We start from the raw sequence: 16,956 nt of genomic DNA, 5'->3' as shown, positions 1-16,956 counted from the left end.
GGTACACTAGACATTTCAACAAGCTTGAATAACGCTTAAACCAGAACGGGAAAGGAAAATATACGGCGGAACGGATCACGCGCTTACACTAAAACCACGAGCACGTACGCACGGGGTCGCTTCCAGCTTATATCTTAAAAATTCGCATATTTGATATTCGCAGCTTCATTATTCGCATATATCTGCGAATAATGGTTAGGGGGGTGAGGGGGCGGGGGGGGGGGGGCTTCATTCAAGACAAAAAAATACACACGAAGTGCCTCGAGCCGCCAGTCTCGCGGCAATTTTTCGTGTATTCGCGAGCTTCTTTCATGCTAGGAGAAACACTTTTATGTAGAACGCATTGAGCAATAGAAAGCTGTATAGGAAGTTTTCCATGTTGTTCTACAATTTTCTTATTGATACTGTTTATCTAAATATATTATTTCATTATTTTATTAATTAATTCAAACTAATTACATAGGCGGGATGCAAAAAATAATCTGACTCCTAGCGGCGGCGAACATTACCTTGGTTCTGTCCAGCTACGTTGCATTTGCATATCTTTGAGGTTTGGCCCAAGTTACGCAAGACAGCCTATATGTATAGGGCTAACGGAGATGTCCTACTCACCAGTTCGTCCGTGGAGTAAACGGTGCACCGGCTGAAGTTGCCGTCTGGATCGACCGGGATCGAAAGGTTCTTCCAGGCGTCGTCGGAGAGATACGCCAACTCGCCGGGCGGCTGGCACCAGTGGTCCACGCGCCGGGCGATGAGGCGGTACGCGAGGACCTCCATGAACACCGCGGTCACGCCCAGGACACCGCACAGGAGGAGCCGCCGCTGGTACCAGCCGTGCTCCATGACCGCGTAGACGCTCTCCGGGGCGACGAGGCTGCTGGAGCGGCTCGCGCCAGTGAGCCCACCCGACCAAAGGACGGCGGCCTCCGACTCGTCCGGTTCATGGGACGTCCCTTTGTTCGAGGTCGGCACCATTTCGGAGGGCGTCTTGGCCGCCTCCTTGCGACGTGCCTTGCTCTCTTCCTTGCGAGACGGCTTGCTAGCTTCCCCGCTGGTCATACTGCTAATTCGGAAGGCTTCGCGAGGCGATCCGAGCTGCGACGGCGGCCTCGCTCGTGGCGCCATTCTCGCGAGCGGTTCTTCTTCTGCTTTCATGCACGATGGCGCGCTCTCGCGCGGAGGGCTCAAGGCTCACTTCATTTTCCTCTGACCGCCGGCCTGCCCAAAACACGCCCGCGTGGAAGAAATATACCAGTACGCTAACTTGCCAAGATCCAACACCCGAAGAAATAATAAGCGCTGGAAACCGGGGCCTCGACGTGAGGAGATAATGTACAAACAAGGGCAAGAAGCGCTGCACTACGACAAGCAGCGCTTCCAGTCAAAATGCTTCCCACCTCGGGTGCGGTCGTGAGAAAGGCGCCTTCGTAACGCCCGCCGAAGCCGCTATCCAAAGGCTGCCGGTAAGGAAGACCACGGCGAGGCGAGAAAAAAAAATAGTGTGGTGCAGCACAACACGGGGCCATCATTCACACTTGCATGGCGTCGGGCGAAATCTCGCAGGTGGCCGCTCTCGCCGCGGTGCTAACCTGCGATGTAGACATCAAGGAGGAAGCTGCCGAGCTCCTCCCGTACGAATGCTAACCAGCCTTTGCCGAGCTCAAACTACTGGCCACCGATGGCGATTAATCGATGGCAGTCGTCTTTACTCTCCGAGGACACAGTGTGTGTGCACACTAATTGTATACGGACGCTGAGGATACTATCCGGCTTACCAAGAGTATAGGCACCGAGTGCATATTCCATCAAATACGCCAGATGGTCTGGGAGTGGTCAGGCCTCCAAGACTCCCGGTGGCACTGCACAGCCTATGGAGGAGTGGATCTCGCCGCCCGCGGCGGTGGCGAGGGGCGCTCACGTTTTTGGGGGCGTCTCGTCTTCGAATGCTGGCTACGGGGTTCACACCCGCTCCTCTTGTTTATGAGATAGGAGAGAGAGAGCACAGTTTTGCACACAGTAGAAGGTTCGCACCGAGACTACACACGGTTCCCAAGGCCTGTCGATTTGAGGTATTTCAAGAGCGCTTTCGCGGCTTTCTGTGCCATCGAAGCGTACGGTATTTGTAATGAGACGGGGTGACTTCGTCGTAGGGTGGAGCCCTTAGTTCAGGGCCCCATTGGTTCGTGTCTCTATGCGTGGCCGCCGGATCAGCCGTCGCTGCTCTTGCGAGCCTAAGCTGGCCAGCGCAGTCTCCAGGTGGAAGGTGAAGGAATATGGAGTAACCCGGAGGGTGTGGAGACAGTAGGGACAGTATGAGGAATATTGTGTGGGGTGGAAGAGGTGAAGATAAAAGAGACAGGGAAATTAATTAACTTGAAGCTGTCGCGGGGAATCGTGTGGTGGGGGGAAGTGTCTCCTGCTATCTCTGTAATGTTGTCGAGCTTCAGTGTATAGTTCAGTGGTTCTGTCGGTGCGTTGTGTGGGTTGGACAGCTCTTCCGATGGCGCCCGGTTAGCGAGCTCTCAGTCTACCGCATTAGCGCAGTCATTACCATGGAGAGAGGCGTGTCCAGATGTCCAGACGATGCGCACATTGGAAATCGATGGACGAGGATGGTCCGTGAGTCTGGGCAGCCGAGGCCGGAGCGCGTGTATACCCGAGGTATGGTCCCTGCATTGTAAAAAAAATTTTTTTTAAAGAAAACACTCTTTTAACTACAGGTTACAGAAGATTTCTTTCAATGGAAGAAACGTAGATTAATCATTTTAAAAAATACTTCTTTTTGCTTATGGTCCAAGAGCGTGGCTATATAAACTCGTAGAGTGGTTACTTCAATGCGTCGCGTCGTGCCAGGTGCCTTCGCATCAGATGTCACTGGTCACATCTCGTGTGTTCTACGTAGCGTGCTTATCTGTACATGTTTAATGTGTTACAACGACATTCCAACATTTGGCTCTTTCGTACTTCATCAAAGCTACAGTCACGCGTGGAGTAAAAGCTACTCCATTAAAGCTTATTAATGGAAGCTCCATTAATGGAACAAACGATCTAGCAATTTTTTTTTCCCCTGTGAAATGACAGCTAAACTATAGATTATTTTGGTGAAATCACAGAAAGAAACAGGTAACAGAAAACAGAAGAGTACAGAAAACACGTTACAAAAAGTGCCATACTTTTCCGGGCTTTTTTTTTTCACGATAAATCTTCAACAGTGTAGAATAGTTTTGCTAGTCTGCCATCTCCTTGTATGAGCGCCGCAGTTCAGCCGGTACACCATTTACGCCAAGGGAAAACTGATGAGGAGGACAACCCCGTTTGCCCCAAGGAGGTTTAACATAAATTGTGAAGTGACAGCCCCCGCAGATTCTTAGTGAAGCCAGCGCTTGCCTCTTCTTCACCTCTCAAAGTGTGCGGCGCTAGCTGGAAACCGGTCATAGACCAGCTGTTTTTGCTCTGTTAGCATACATGTTATAGGCTATTCAGAAAACAACAGTTCGACGTTTCGGGCTAAAATGTTACCTTTTGCTGAGTAGAGTGATACCATGGCTTCCCATACAATTTGCCATGAGGTTCAAGTTTGGTCCTAAAAGGAGGGACACAAGGAGACACGTCAAGAATATACATATGGCAAAAGTGACAGCCATAAATCTGCGAGAAGTGAAAAGTAAACGCCTCCTAACGTTGTTCAGTTTCTCTACTAAGGTGGCAGGCAGCCGGCTTCAGCCTGAGGTCATCAATTCCCCACACCAGAAATTTCTCTTTTAAACCATTCTTCTTCTTTCTGAAAAAGAAAAAGAAAAAAATAACCTCCTTGCATGGACAGTGCGGACGCGGCTTTGCAGGAGAGCTTGCAGAGACGGCAGACTAGCCAAGTATTAAATTCAATTCAATTTATTTTTTTTTATTTTTTACATCACAGAAAAAAAAAATCTGTGTAGACTCATAGCCTAAGGCTATAGATGGGGGTCAAGTACATGTAAGTTGTGTTGGCGTAAGCAAAAAAAAAACTATGTTGCAAGGTAGATTGGCACAACAAAGAAATGCAGTTGCATATAACTGATAGGATCACAGATTTAACAGGTGATTTGATGATGCGCGAAGGAGAGAAAAAACAATACATGTAAGCAAAATTGACTACACAAGCGATATCCAAAAGGCTTATCCGAACACGCTAATGCTGCCGACAAACATGGGCACACCTTTGTCACATTGCGAGTATGCATATATTATTAGAGAAGTCAATCTGTCGAACCGTTATGCATAAGATATCTCGTCATAAAAGACGGAAAATGAGAAGCCTCTTTTATATGAGAGATGCGCCTAACGCGCGTCTCTCATATACACACACACAAGTGAGACCGGATTCCAGCTTTGGTGTCCTCATTGCTACTATGGCGTAATCGGGAAAGGGGGTGGGGAGGTATTGCGTAAATGTCCACCTAGTGGACGTGTACATTTCGCCTACTGCGAAAGTTCTGATACATTGGCTGGGCTGGAGTGCGCGTCAGGAGACGGGAGTCCCCACAGAATGAGCACTTCAGCAGCAGAGAAAATGGACATGTCCACTAGGTGGAACACCCCCCCTCGAGGCGCCGCCAAAAAAAAAAACAATACTTGAAACGTTACTTCCACTAACAGCTTGATTTGCGCGCCGCGCGAAAGAAGAAAGAGACCCGCCGGCATGCAACGTTTTGCAAAAGAACCACTCCCTCGGAAAAAACAGTCGAAACAAGCAGCGGCCGGGTTACGAGAAGGCGAAACACCCACTGAAATTAGCCATCGGCTTGCATCTTCCTTAATCCTTCATAAAATATTCCGGCGGAATTCATCTCACGATGAATGTCCATGTTAATACGATTAGAATTGTAGCAATTGATGTCGCGACACACCGTATTGTCAACGCCGAAACGCGTCATGCGTGAGCAACACCATCGAGGCGTGCGTGCGGATTCGTTCGCCTCTCACGCGTTCAACTGGACACGCTGCGCCATCTGGCGCCGCCACCGCGAAGTCTGCGCTCAGCGCATGAGCGAATATAAATTGAATCAAGATTGCCTGAAAAACATACGTGACTCGGGTTCGACTCTGCCCAGCGTTGGAGAAACGTTAAAGGATTCTTTTCGTATCACTAAACAGGGACGCATACTCAGTGGATCATACATACCCAGTGCCGCAAGTTGGCCTCAAAGGGGTTCGTCGACGAGCAGCACAGGTACGCAGTGGCACATACCCGGTGACCCGAATTGGCGTCAGAGAGGTTCACTGAAGAGCAACACGTAACCATGGTGACCGAAGTTGTGGCGGCGGTTGGTTTCGAACCCAGTTCTCTCAGCACAGCAAACCGATGCTTTACCATTGGACCATGGACTACTGATTGACCCAAGTTGGTGGGAAAGAGCTACCAGAAAGCGTGTGAAGCATAGTAAGAATGCTAACCGCATTAATATAACTCCTTAACATACACCGCCCCATTTTATTCATCTAATTTACATTTTAATGTGATCAGCATTCTTAGGACACTTCACGCACATTCTGATCTCTATCTTAGTTTCTGCCTGTCTGTGTGCGTATCTAATCCTCTTCCCACCAACTTCCATGGCCCGCTGTGCTGAGGGAAACCGGTTTCGAAACCATCCGTCAAACAAACTTGGATCAAGGGGTATGAACCTCTTCAAATGAGCCTCTTTCATGCCAACTTGACAGGCTATAGGGTAGCCATTTTTGGATAATGAGGAAACAGGCCAACTTGAGATTTTCAATAAGTCTCGTTGGCTCAGACTTGGGTCATTTTGCATGGGTCGCTGTTAAACAAGAAAAAGAAAACATTGAAAATTTATCCATGACAAAAATGTTTTGTCCCAGCTAACGTTAGTCAAGCTCTTAAAATATAGAATATGCGATGGCGCAACCAATGGTACTCCATCAGCATTGACGTACCGCACCACGAGCACTTTTACAGCGAAGCTGTATACCTCTATCATCCAAGGAAATTTTCGTGTCGTTGGCGTGGTAAGCAAAAAAGCTCCCCATACGTGGGCCAATCCCAGAGACAGTGCAATGCCGGGCCGACCCGCGGCGGAGGTGACCTAGGCGTTAAGCACTCTCCACAAGTGGGCCGATCCCGAAGATAGTGCAATGCCAGTCCGACCCGAGGCGCAGATGAAACAGGCGTTAAGCACTCCCCCCAAGTGGACCGATCCGAAGATAGCGCAATGCCGGGCTAACCCGCGGCGGAGGGGAAGCAGGCATTAAGCACTCCCCACACGTGGGCCGATACCGAAGATAGTGCAATGCCAGTCCGACCCGAGGCGCAGATGAAACAGGCGTTAAGCACTCCCCCCAAGTGGACCGATCCGAAGATAGCGCAATGGCGGGCTAACCCGCGGCGGAGGGGAAGCAGGCATTAAGCACTCCCCACACGTGGGCGGATACCGAAGATAGTGCAATTGCAGGCTGACCCGCGGCGGAGGTGCAGTTCGCCATTAAGGGGCCCACATACACAGCTTCGTTGGTGATCCTTTTTCACAGTTGAAGGGCACTGAGCTTCATTTTTTCATAATTGAGCGATCGATATAATTAGATGATATTAGCTAACGAACTTTTTAATTACTGAACTGAGGGCGCGAATTTCGATAAAAAAGGCATTGAGTAGAGTTTATTCTTGCGAGTAACGCCTGGGACCGCTGGTGTCGAGGCGCGCGGACACGTAATCAAGCGGCCATTTTCATATATTCAACGCGGAATAAAGAAATACGCGAGACATAGCACACTGAAAACAACTGAATCGGGTGCGTTAAAACACAACTATTACATTTCTATCAAAATTCGTGCCCTCGGAGAAGTTATTAAAAAGTTCGTTAATTATCCTCATCTAATTATCGATAGTTTGATACGAACAAAATATTCCTGGTGCGGTGCGTCACTGCTGACAGAGTACAATTGGTTGCGTGCTCGAATCTTCTATGTTGTACTTTTAAGAGCTTGGCTAGCGTTAGCTGGGACACTCTGCGTACTCGGCCAATCTTGTCCGAATATATGTTCACTCATGCGCTGCGCGCAGACTTCGCCGTGGCGCCTCCATATGGCGCAGCGTGTCTAGGGGGAAACGCGACTGCATACGCGCCTCACACACGACGTGCCTCGGGGGTGGCAATAGGTGGAGTCTAAATACCGACGTCTATAACGTGTTTACGGCTCCCGAAATTGCGTCCGACGCCTTCAACCAGCAAAAGCACAGGCATGGCCTCCGAGGTTTGCGCGTACCGCCCCGATGACCTCGTTTTGTTCTTGCACCGATGCCCGGATAAAAGCTCTGGCTTCTGCCTCAAGGTCGCGTGAAGATCGCCTACAACAGGAGCTAAAAGCATTTCATGTTTAATACGGGTCTTAAGGCTGCGGCTAGGCCTCCGAGATTTGCGCGCCCAGGAGGCCAAGCCAGGGCCTTAAGATACGTATTAAGCATGAAATGCTTTTAGCTCCTGTTGTAGGCGACCTTCACGTGACCTTGAGCGCTTTTATCCGGGCATCGTGCCGTTGTCAGATGGGAAGAGGACTTGGCATCGGAAGGTGCCGTGTCCATGAGCTTACATGTGCTCATCAACTCAACATCATTCGATACATTGACCCCGGCTCTCCCCCTCTACCCGGGTTGAATGGGCGGGGGCCTTTAGTCCGGGAAGGGCCAACGGTCCTTCCCTGACAAAGGAGCTGTTGTGGTGCAGCGCCACTGAGTTACTGCATTCAACACACAAACAGCCATGTCGGTCTTACAGGACACAAGCCTGACTGACACTCGGACTACGTTGACGCAAAGGAGGTCAAGGCAAACAACCATGGAGAGCACCAAAGCCATCCGCGGGGCAGCGCGACCACACGAGGGTGCGCCACCACCGGTTCCGGCTGTGGGTTCCACTGAGCCAAACAAAACCCCGTAGATCGACTGGCACACACGGCCGAATCAAGCGACCTTAGGAGCATGTATCATAACTTAATGGATAGCTTTCCACCTTACTCATCAAAAATCACGGCAGGACGAGCCCACACTTCGAGAAACTCCTTCTCGCCCAAGCGGTGCCGCTCCAGGGTGAGATGGAACCAGACCTCCTTCCCTGATTTCGCAAGCACTTCGTGAAGGCCCGGCGCCCGTGCCCCGAAAAGTGCATCACAGCGTGCCAACCAAACTTGTTATGAGCACTCGGTAGAAGAAGCACGAACTGGTTCATCGCCTGATAGGCAAAGGGTGCAAAAATCGAACCGTCTGATATGGAACACCTGTGAGCTTAAAGAGACTAGCAATCCTTTGGAGAAGAGCTGCAGCAAACAAACACTGCGTAAAAATATGAACCGAGTCCTCACGAGCGCCACAGAAGGGGCACACCCCATGAGCCGGGACGGCTGTGAAGGGCCTGTAGCTCAACGGCAGGCACCCTCGCGCCAGGCGGTACATGAACGTTGCTCGCCTAGCGTCGAGGAAACTGGCCCTGATGAGCTTCCAGTTTGGCCTGTGAATGGACAGATCATAATGGGAGGGGGGGGAGACCTGGGGTGAGGATATCGACTAATTCTTGGAGTGGAGTTGAAACTACGTCGATGTCGGGGTGAACCGTGCGGAGGCTTACCAAAGAGTTGGCAGCCGCCGCATAAATGGTGGACGGGGAACCTGAGCGAGGCACACAGTGATAAAATGGGCTCTGTGAAAACAAGCGGAGTCGGGTGCTAAGAAAAAAGGCAGTAAAGCTTCGAGTAAGGAGCATATCCGAGTTAAGAGCGACCTGGTTCCATCTGACGTGTAGTGCAGTAGCCACGCTGCCCAGGTCGGGAATTCCGAGTCCTCCCTTATCCCTGGGCAACTTGAGCACCCGCCTAGCTACACAACCATTTGTCCCCTTCCAGAGGAAGTGAAAGAGGACCCTCTCCAAGATAGGCTTGGTTCGGGTTGGAACAGGAGACACACGCCACGTACGTCAGGAAGGAAAACAGAAGTGAGCGAAGAATTGTCGCTCGAGGAGTCAGTGGGCATGACAACACGCTGAATTCCTGAATCCTGATTTCAAGCTTCTCCTTAGCCTGTTGCCAGTTTTCAGGAGAGAGACCGTCTGGTTCAAATATAGAAACCTAGAATGCGCAGCCGCATTTTCACGGGGAGACCATGAACGGGCTGCGGACTGGGACGGAGTAGAGTTCAAGTACATGGCTGCACTTTTCGCCCTATTCAACCTTGCACCGCTCACCTCGCAGTAACTGTCCATGACCTCCAAACGCTGCAAGCTGATGCCTCGTCCGGGACGACAATGGACAAGTCATCCGCATAGGCAAAGAGTGCAACCGGAGGGGAACCTGGTGGGAGGACTAACCTGCCAATTCTGCTGTCACAGGACAACCTCTGCAGAAGCGGTTCAAAAGCGAGTACGTAGAGGGCTGGTTAGAGAGGGTCCCCTTGCCGTACACCACGTCCCGCAATGAACGCCTCCGATACGCGGTCCAGTATGAGAACAGCAGAAGTCGGTCGAGAATACAATGCTTTGACCATCTGCCAAAAACCCACACTATAACCAGCCTCTTCCAGAACACTGAAAATGTACCTATGGCTAATTATGTCGAAAGCCTTCTCCTGATCGAAGGAGCAAACCATACCTGGAAGTTTCCTGGTATTTGCCCACAGAAGAAGGTCCCTCACTGCTAAACCACGAAGCTGAGTAGAGCGCCCCTGGACACTACATGCCTGGTATGGACCCAAAACAGAGCTGAGCACTGGTGTGAGTCGCATACACAGGCACTTTGTTATGAGCTTATAATCGCAGTTCAGAAGCGTGATTGGATGCCATGCTCTCAGATCGGAGATCCTCGACTCGCCCTTACAAAGGAGAGCGATTAGCCCCGCTCGCTGAGACGCTGACAAAATCGCTTCACTGAGTAGCCTGTCCACCAGTGACGTGAACGGCTTCCCTAACAGTGTCCAAAATTTAACATAAAATTCGACTGTCTGACCATCGGATCCTGGACTGCGATTACGCTTCAAAGACTTCAAAGCCGGAAATAGCTCGTCCTAATCTATGGCTGAGTCACATACTTGCGGCGGCTCAGCTGGTGAAGCAAAAGGGAAGACAGCTGGAGAGGCAACTGGTTCGGCATACAAGGTCATGTAAAACTGCCTCGCCAGTGCAAGAACTCCATCTGATGAATCGACTGTGCTACCATCACTTGGATCTCCTAGGGAAGATAGAGTTATGCTCTTCCTTGAAAGATGCCTACGTAGGACGTTCTGCTGCACCATGCTTCCATTTCCCACAGCTCTGCTCGGGTTGTGGCCCTCAAGCCACCCCAGTGCCACTGGGGTGGCTTGAAGTTCTGAACATGCGAAGTTCCTTTCGGAGTGAGGCCAGCGCCGGAGCAACACCAGGCCCGCCGGACAGTGGCCTCGCGAGCAGGAGGATCGCGTCGGAGACGATTTTAATCTCCTCACGCTCCTCGCGCGCTCGACGCTTGCCCCAAGACCTGAAGCACTCACGCACTCTGACCTTCACGTCATCCCATTCTGTGCCACTTAGATTCGCTTTGTTGTGAAGCGATCGAAAGAGAATGGATGATACCTCTGCGGTTGCCTGCCTGTCTTTTAGGAGATGTGCATTTAAGCGCCACAGTCTCTTTCCTTGCGATACTATGCTAGAAACGGCGAACCGCATAATTAGGAAGCTATGGTCGCTAAGAGCAGAAGGAATCAACCAAGAAGAATGCATACTGGAAGCCAGTGATGACGAGATGCAAAAACGATCGATGCGGCTCTGCCCCTCCCTGTCCAAGTCATTCCTGATTGTCCAAGGCGAAGCACACGCCAAACATCGACCAGTCCCAGCCCGTCGACGAGCTCTCGCAGTACAGCATTTCCACGCTTATCTTTAAATTCTTGAGTCCCTATACTTGAGTCGCCATCAACCTGTTCTAATACACAGTTGACGTCGAATACAAGAATTAGTCGAGAGGGACCTACCAAATATGGTTCTAATGTAGCGAAAAACTCTGCTCTCTAGACCGGGTTGGAGCATAGACATTAACAATTCGAATGCCACAATCAAGGTCCACCGACAAGATACGGCCCTCGGCATCCCTGGCGTGAAGAATAACAAGGCCGTCGAAATTCGGCATCAAACCGATGACAGTACCCCGGCTGCCCGACCCCCCATAACTCCAGAAGGACCTGGTGCGAAAAATCCTGTCGGAGTGGCTGATCTGGCCTAGCTTATTGATATAAGTTTCTTGGAGTACGAGAATATCTACCTTTTTGGTAGATATTTTTGGTAGAATATCTACCTCTAACTATTTAGAAGCTCAGGACAAACATCGACAATTGAAAGTAGCTATAGTAAGAGAAGGAACCATATTAGTGGAGAGAAAATTTAGCAGAAAGCTAATTAAAGCTAAGGAAACAAGAAAAGCTAGAGAAAGGAAGAGCAGGCTAGCATTAATTAATGCTAGCCGCGGAATACATAAGCTAGAACTACTTATGAGAGAGTCTCCGAACTTGGAGACCCCTCACTAGTAGAATCATAGTATCTGTCTGATAGTCCGGAGCAGTCGCACCGAACCCCTTTGCAGTGCCGACAAGGAGTGGAATCATCCGTGTCTGAAGGGACCTCAGTATCAGAATCTGGAGGTTCCACGGCAGTGCGCTTAGATTGAGGAGCGCCAGGCTCCGAGCCATGGGACCCAGCGTCATCCGAGCTCGACGCGCGCTCCGCGGCCGCCTCCCTGGAAGCAGAGCCAGCGCGGATGCAGCGCGGTGACCGCGCTGTTTTTTACGCTCATTGCTCGACAGACAGACAGACAGACAGACAGACAGACAGACAGACAGACAGACAGACAGACAGACAGACAGACAGACAGACAGACAGACAGACAGACAGAAAAACTTTATTCATAGCAAGTGAGTTTGGACTCCTCTGGGTCCCTGGACCACCGCACGGTCCCGCACTACGTCGAGACGTTCATACTCCTTTTGTTCATGACGTCGGCAGCCCGAGCCACCGCAGTAAGCTGCGATGTCGGGTCCGTAGACGAGAGCAGGACCTCCCAGTCCTCCCAGCTTGAGATGGCGGGCTGTCCCTGCGGGGGAGGATCGGCAGGGCAGCCAAAAAGGGTGTGGGAGAGTGTGGCGTGAGGGTCTCCGCATAGGGAGCATGTAGGGGAGATGCCACAGTAGTGGGATAGCAGCTGAGGGGATGGGATAGAGCGGGTCTGGAGGCGTCTCCAGGGGATGTGTTGGGAGTGCGTCAGGGAGGGGTGGGGAGGAGGGTAAGTCCGACGGTCCAAACGGGGTATTTGCGTGAGCTCCGCAAAGCTGTGCACCCGCTCCCTCGAGAAACCCGGATCGAGGCTGTCCTGAGCCCGGCAAATTAAACCTCGGGCCAATTTATCGGCAGCCTCGTTTCCGGGGTTCCCAGAGTGAGCCGGCACCCACCGGAGCTCTACCCTGCGTGGTAAATTCTGGGTGGGGATGTTCAACAAGCTCAAGGCAGGGTTGTGAATTCTGCCTCTGGCAAAGTTGGACAAAGCAGTCTTTGAATCGCTAAAGATGTATTCAGCATCCGAAAGGGCAAGGGCTAAGGCGATGGCGGTCTCCTCTGCTTCCTCAGGTGTAGAGCCGAGGGAAGATGGTGAGTTAGGGGTCGGGGTAAGGTTGGGTTGTAAGCGACTGCTACAGCTTCATGCGTTGTGCATGCGGCGTCTACCCAGATGGCTTTCTCGACTTGTCCGTAATACTTGTGGAGGGCGTTTGCGCGAGCTACGCGGCGAGAGATGTGATACTGGGGATGGACGTTTCGAGGAAGGGGTTTCGCTACAATGGGTGAATGAATGTGTCGAGGAATGGCCATAAGGGTTGACTGACTAGCGGGTATCTTGATGCGAAGGGAGGCGAGGATATGGCGGCCAGTAGCGCTCGCGGCAAGTCTTAAATACTGCGTTTGAAGGTGCACCTCAACTAGTTCAGGAAGCGTGTTATGCATTCCTAGTGCAAGGAGTTTGGCTGTGCTAGTACTGCGAGGTAGGTTGAGGGCTGCCTTAATTGCAAGGCGGATCATGGCGTTCACGCGCTCGGTTTCCGTGCAGTTCAGCTTGAGATATGGAGTGGCGTACAGAATGCGGTTAAGCGTGAAAGCATGTACAACTTTCATGTTGTCTGCTTCGTCTAAACCCTTGTGCAGGGAAGATACGCGGCGTACAAGCTGCAACACTGATTGCGTGGATGCCTTGAGTGTTTTAAGGGTATGGTCATTGCGTCCGGAATCCTGCAGGTAGAGGCCAAGGATGCGCAGGGTGGGAGTGATGGGGATAGGGGATCCTTGTAAAGTGATTTGGATGGGTGAGTTACCGGCAGATTTTGGTCTAATTAGGAGGAGCGCGGACTTAGAGGGGGAACACTCGAGTCCGATAGATGATATGTGAGCGGAGATCGTGTCGACTGCTAATTGTAGAGTTTCTTCAATTTCCCCGTCTGAGCCATGAGTGGTCCATGCGGTAATATCATGAGCGTACAGAGTATGTTTTAGCTGTGTGATGAGATTGAGCTTGTGGGCTAAGGGGATGAGAGCAATGTTAAATAGAAGGGGGGAGAGGACCGCGCCTTGCGGGGTTCCAAATTCACCGAGTGTATAAGAGGATGTGCTGAGCTGATCAATGTGCAAGGAGGCAGTGCGGCCAGAAAGGAAGGCGCGAACGTAGTTGTAGGTCTTAGGGCCTACCTGTAGTTCCTGCAGTTCCCGTAAGATGGCAGCGTGTCGAATTCTGTCAAATGCCTTAATGAGGTCAACCGCCAGGATGGCTTTAGTAAGATGGGGGATGGTATCATCAAGCACATCGTGTGTAATTTGAAGTAGGGCCTCCTGCGCAGATAGATGCGCACGAAAGCCTACCATACTGTGGGGGAAAGGTGATTTTCTTCCATGTACGTTGTCAGTCGGGCAAGGATTATGTGCTCAAAATTAAGGTCTTGCCGAGACAAGATGTAAGAGAAATGGGGCGGATGTTCTCGAGGGTGATGGGCTTGTGGGGTTTTGGGATGAATATAATTTTTCCTTGCTTCCAGGAGGCAGGGAGGGTACCTGCCTCCCAGCATTCGTTAAAGTAGGTAACGAGGTGAGATATGGAGACATCATCAAGGTTTCGGATGGCAGCATTGGTAATTTGATCTTCCCCGGGTGTGGTATTGCGCAATTTCAATAGGGCTACGCGAAATTCAGATTCTGTAATAGGAGCGTCAAGCTGTGGTTGGGGTGAGCCCGTGTACTCGGGATGTTTGCAAGGAGGACCTGGAGTGGTATAGGTGCATTTCACCTGCGCGAGGAAGGCGTCGGTGTCCTGCCGATGGTTATGAGTGAGACGACGAATGCTAAGACGCGTCTGAGTTTTAGATTGCGTGGGATCGAGCATATGGCGTAACAGGTGCCTAGCGCGGGTTGTGGAGAGATTGCCTCGGAGGCCGTCACAAACTTCAGCCCAGTTAGCTTTGCAAAGAGTGGCACTATGGTGTTCTATTTGTGATTGAAGCTGGGTGAGTTTGAGTTTTAGTTTCCTGTTGTGCTTTTGAGTTCTCCACCTTCGCGTTATGTTCTCTTGAGCTTCAAGAAGGTGGGCGAGCTTACTGTCGATAACAGGGATGTCTGGGATAGTATCGAGCGTTTGGGTATGTTGGCGAATGTCTTTCTGTAACTGAGTAGTCCAGGTGTCTAGGTCGAAGGGGCCCTGTGCTGGCTGCGCTTGCCTAAATTTACGGAGCTGATCCCACTTAGTGTGCCTAGCGGTAAATTTGCGCTGAGGTCGGCGATAGTTCACCGCTATGCGAATCGTGTGGTGGTCGCTGCCTAATGTGACTTGCGTTATTTCCCACTGTAGGTGAGCCAAGTTTCTACCAAGCGTGAGGTCTGGGCTAGTATCGGCAGTAACACTGTTACCAACCCGCGTAGGTAAGCTAAAATCATTAAAGATAATCAGGTGAAGTAATAGCGTATTATTGTATAAAACTGTGCCTCTGTGGTTGGTGCGTCGATAGCCCCAGTCCACGTGAGCGCAGTTAGTCACCGGCAACCAGTAGGGGATTTGATCCAGCCATTTGGGTTACGGATTTGAGGAGTGGAGCAAGTAGGTTAATCGGCTGTCGTGGGAGAAGATAGCAGTTAAGCATGAACAGGGGAGATTGTGCAGGGGTGTGGGGTAAAATTTCGATGAAGGTGTGAGCAATAGGGGAGCTAACGTCGTGCTCCGCGTAATGCAAGGTGTTACAGACGTATGTAACCACCCGAGGAAGATCAGTGGAGTCAGAGGGGATAACAGCATATCCTGGCAGTTGCCTGCAAACAACTGGCATCCTGGATAGCGATAACGTCTGGTGGGGACAAAGAATTGGCGATAATCTGCTGCAGAGGGTCGCGCTTTCGCCGGAAGCCCCTGCAATTCCATTGAATAATTTGTAAGGAATTATGGTGCCTCGGAGGAGCCATGTTGAAGGGTCGCGGGGCGAAGGAGGAGTGCAGAAGGTGGGACTGCGGGAGGAGAGGCCACTGAGAGTCCAGGCATAAGGTTAGCTAAACGCTCCTCAACCTTGGCCATGATATGACCCTATCCATTATACCGGTAATGGTAGCTTCAATCATAGTCTGGCACTGTGCAGTGACCTGCGCAGTAATGCGCTCTGTGAACTTGGCTTCTAGGTTTTGGGCGAGGTCCTGAAATTTGGCTTCCAGGTCTATAGGTTAGACTGGGCTCTCCTCTTTTTCTGAGGAGGTTGGTCGGACGGGGTGGATGAGGAAGATGGGGATGGTGGAGTGGGGGGTAGAGCAGCAGTGGAGGTAGAGAGGGCTGCCTTGAGCTGCCTTACCTCATCCCGCAGAGCCTTCACGTCCGAGTCCTGGGAGGTCATGATGTTCGTCTTGGCAACCTTGGAAACCCATGTAGAGGTAGACGGGAGGGTCGTGCTAAGCGGGGGAAAGTCCTTCTTGGTAGGGAACTTTGTCCTCTGGGGCGGTGGGCTAAGTCGTTTGGTGGCGGCATTTCTTGCCTTGCACGAGCCGGTGCCCGTGAGGTGCTGCCTTCCACAGAGAATGCAGATCGGGATGCAGGAGGTAACATCTTGCGGCTCATGCTTGTCCCCGCACCGCGGGCAGAGACCACTCTTGGGGTGGGGGCACACGTCGTATCTGTGGCCCGGTCGACGACAGTTTGTGCACGCGTCTGGACTTCCCTTGTACGGCGTGCATCTATGCACTACACTCATGTAGCGTATGGTGTGAGGCACTGGGCCATGCGCAAATGTGATCAATATGGAAAGGGTCCTACCCACTTTGCGGGCTGCGATGATATCAGCTTCCGGGTTGCGATTCTGGAGGTCTTGTAGCATCTCTTCCGGTGTTTCCGCCCAGTAGACTTGCGAGATGACTCCGCGCGCAGCAGCGGGCGGCGGTGCGATGTAGGCGGCGACGGGGTAACTGGTTTCTTGAAGGACCACTTCCTTGAGTTGGACGAGGTGAAGGGCCGTTGACTCGTGAGGTGTAGCGACCGTGAAGGTGTTATTCGTCGGGTGAATCCGGAGGTGAAACTCTCCTAGGTCCCGGTCAGCGGCGGTGACTCGCAGAGCTTTCATGAGTGGCTGCGCCATGGCTCCGTTCAAAGCGAGGCCTCCTCTTGGTCGGAAGACTACCCTTATAGTGCCGGGAGGGAGTGAAGCAAGCTGCTTACTTCGCAATGCGATTGCGTGCGTCACGCGCAGCTGTTGTTGTTGAGCAAGGTATGTCGGCTTGAAGGTCGCAGGGGTAGTGTCGGCCGGAGCACCGACGGCGGGCGCGGCAGGCTTATCTCGAACAGGGGCTGCATGAGCAGGCACAACCAGCGTTTCCGGGCTTGGTTTGCCTCCCATGTACGCGCGGAGTATCGTGGTCCACTCACTGGGTCTGAACGTTGTCGGGTCGA

General features: G+C 51.6%; 1 protein-coding gene across 1 annotated transcript; it reads right to left on the bottom strand.

Annotated features, from left to right (window-relative positions):
- Positions 1 to 11,891: 11,891 nt before the first annotated feature.
- LOC126538784 (uncharacterized) lies at positions 11,892 to 16,824 on the bottom strand. Its single transcript, XM_050185510.3, has 2 exons — positions 15,869 to 16,824; positions 11,892 to 12,099 (listed from the first exon to the last, which is right to left on the bottom strand). Exons 1-2 carry the CDS (start codon positions 16,643 to 16,645, stop codon positions 11,968 to 11,970), a joined length of 909 nt encoding a protein of 302 aa, XP_050041467.1. The 5' UTR covers positions 16,646 to 16,824; the 3' UTR covers positions 11,892 to 11,967.
- Between the last annotated feature and the right edge of the window lie 132 nt (positions 16,825 to 16,956).

Source organism: Dermacentor andersoni, chromosome 3 (assembly GCF_023375885.2).
Source record: "Dermacentor andersoni chromosome 3, qqDerAnde1_hic_scaffold, whole genome shotgun sequence".
Taxonomy (NCBI): domain Eukaryota; kingdom Metazoa; phylum Arthropoda; class Arachnida; order Ixodida; family Ixodidae; genus Dermacentor; species Dermacentor andersoni.
The sequence above is the reverse complement of the archived record's forward strand: the minus strand, read 5'-3'. Positions and strand labels throughout refer to the sequence as shown.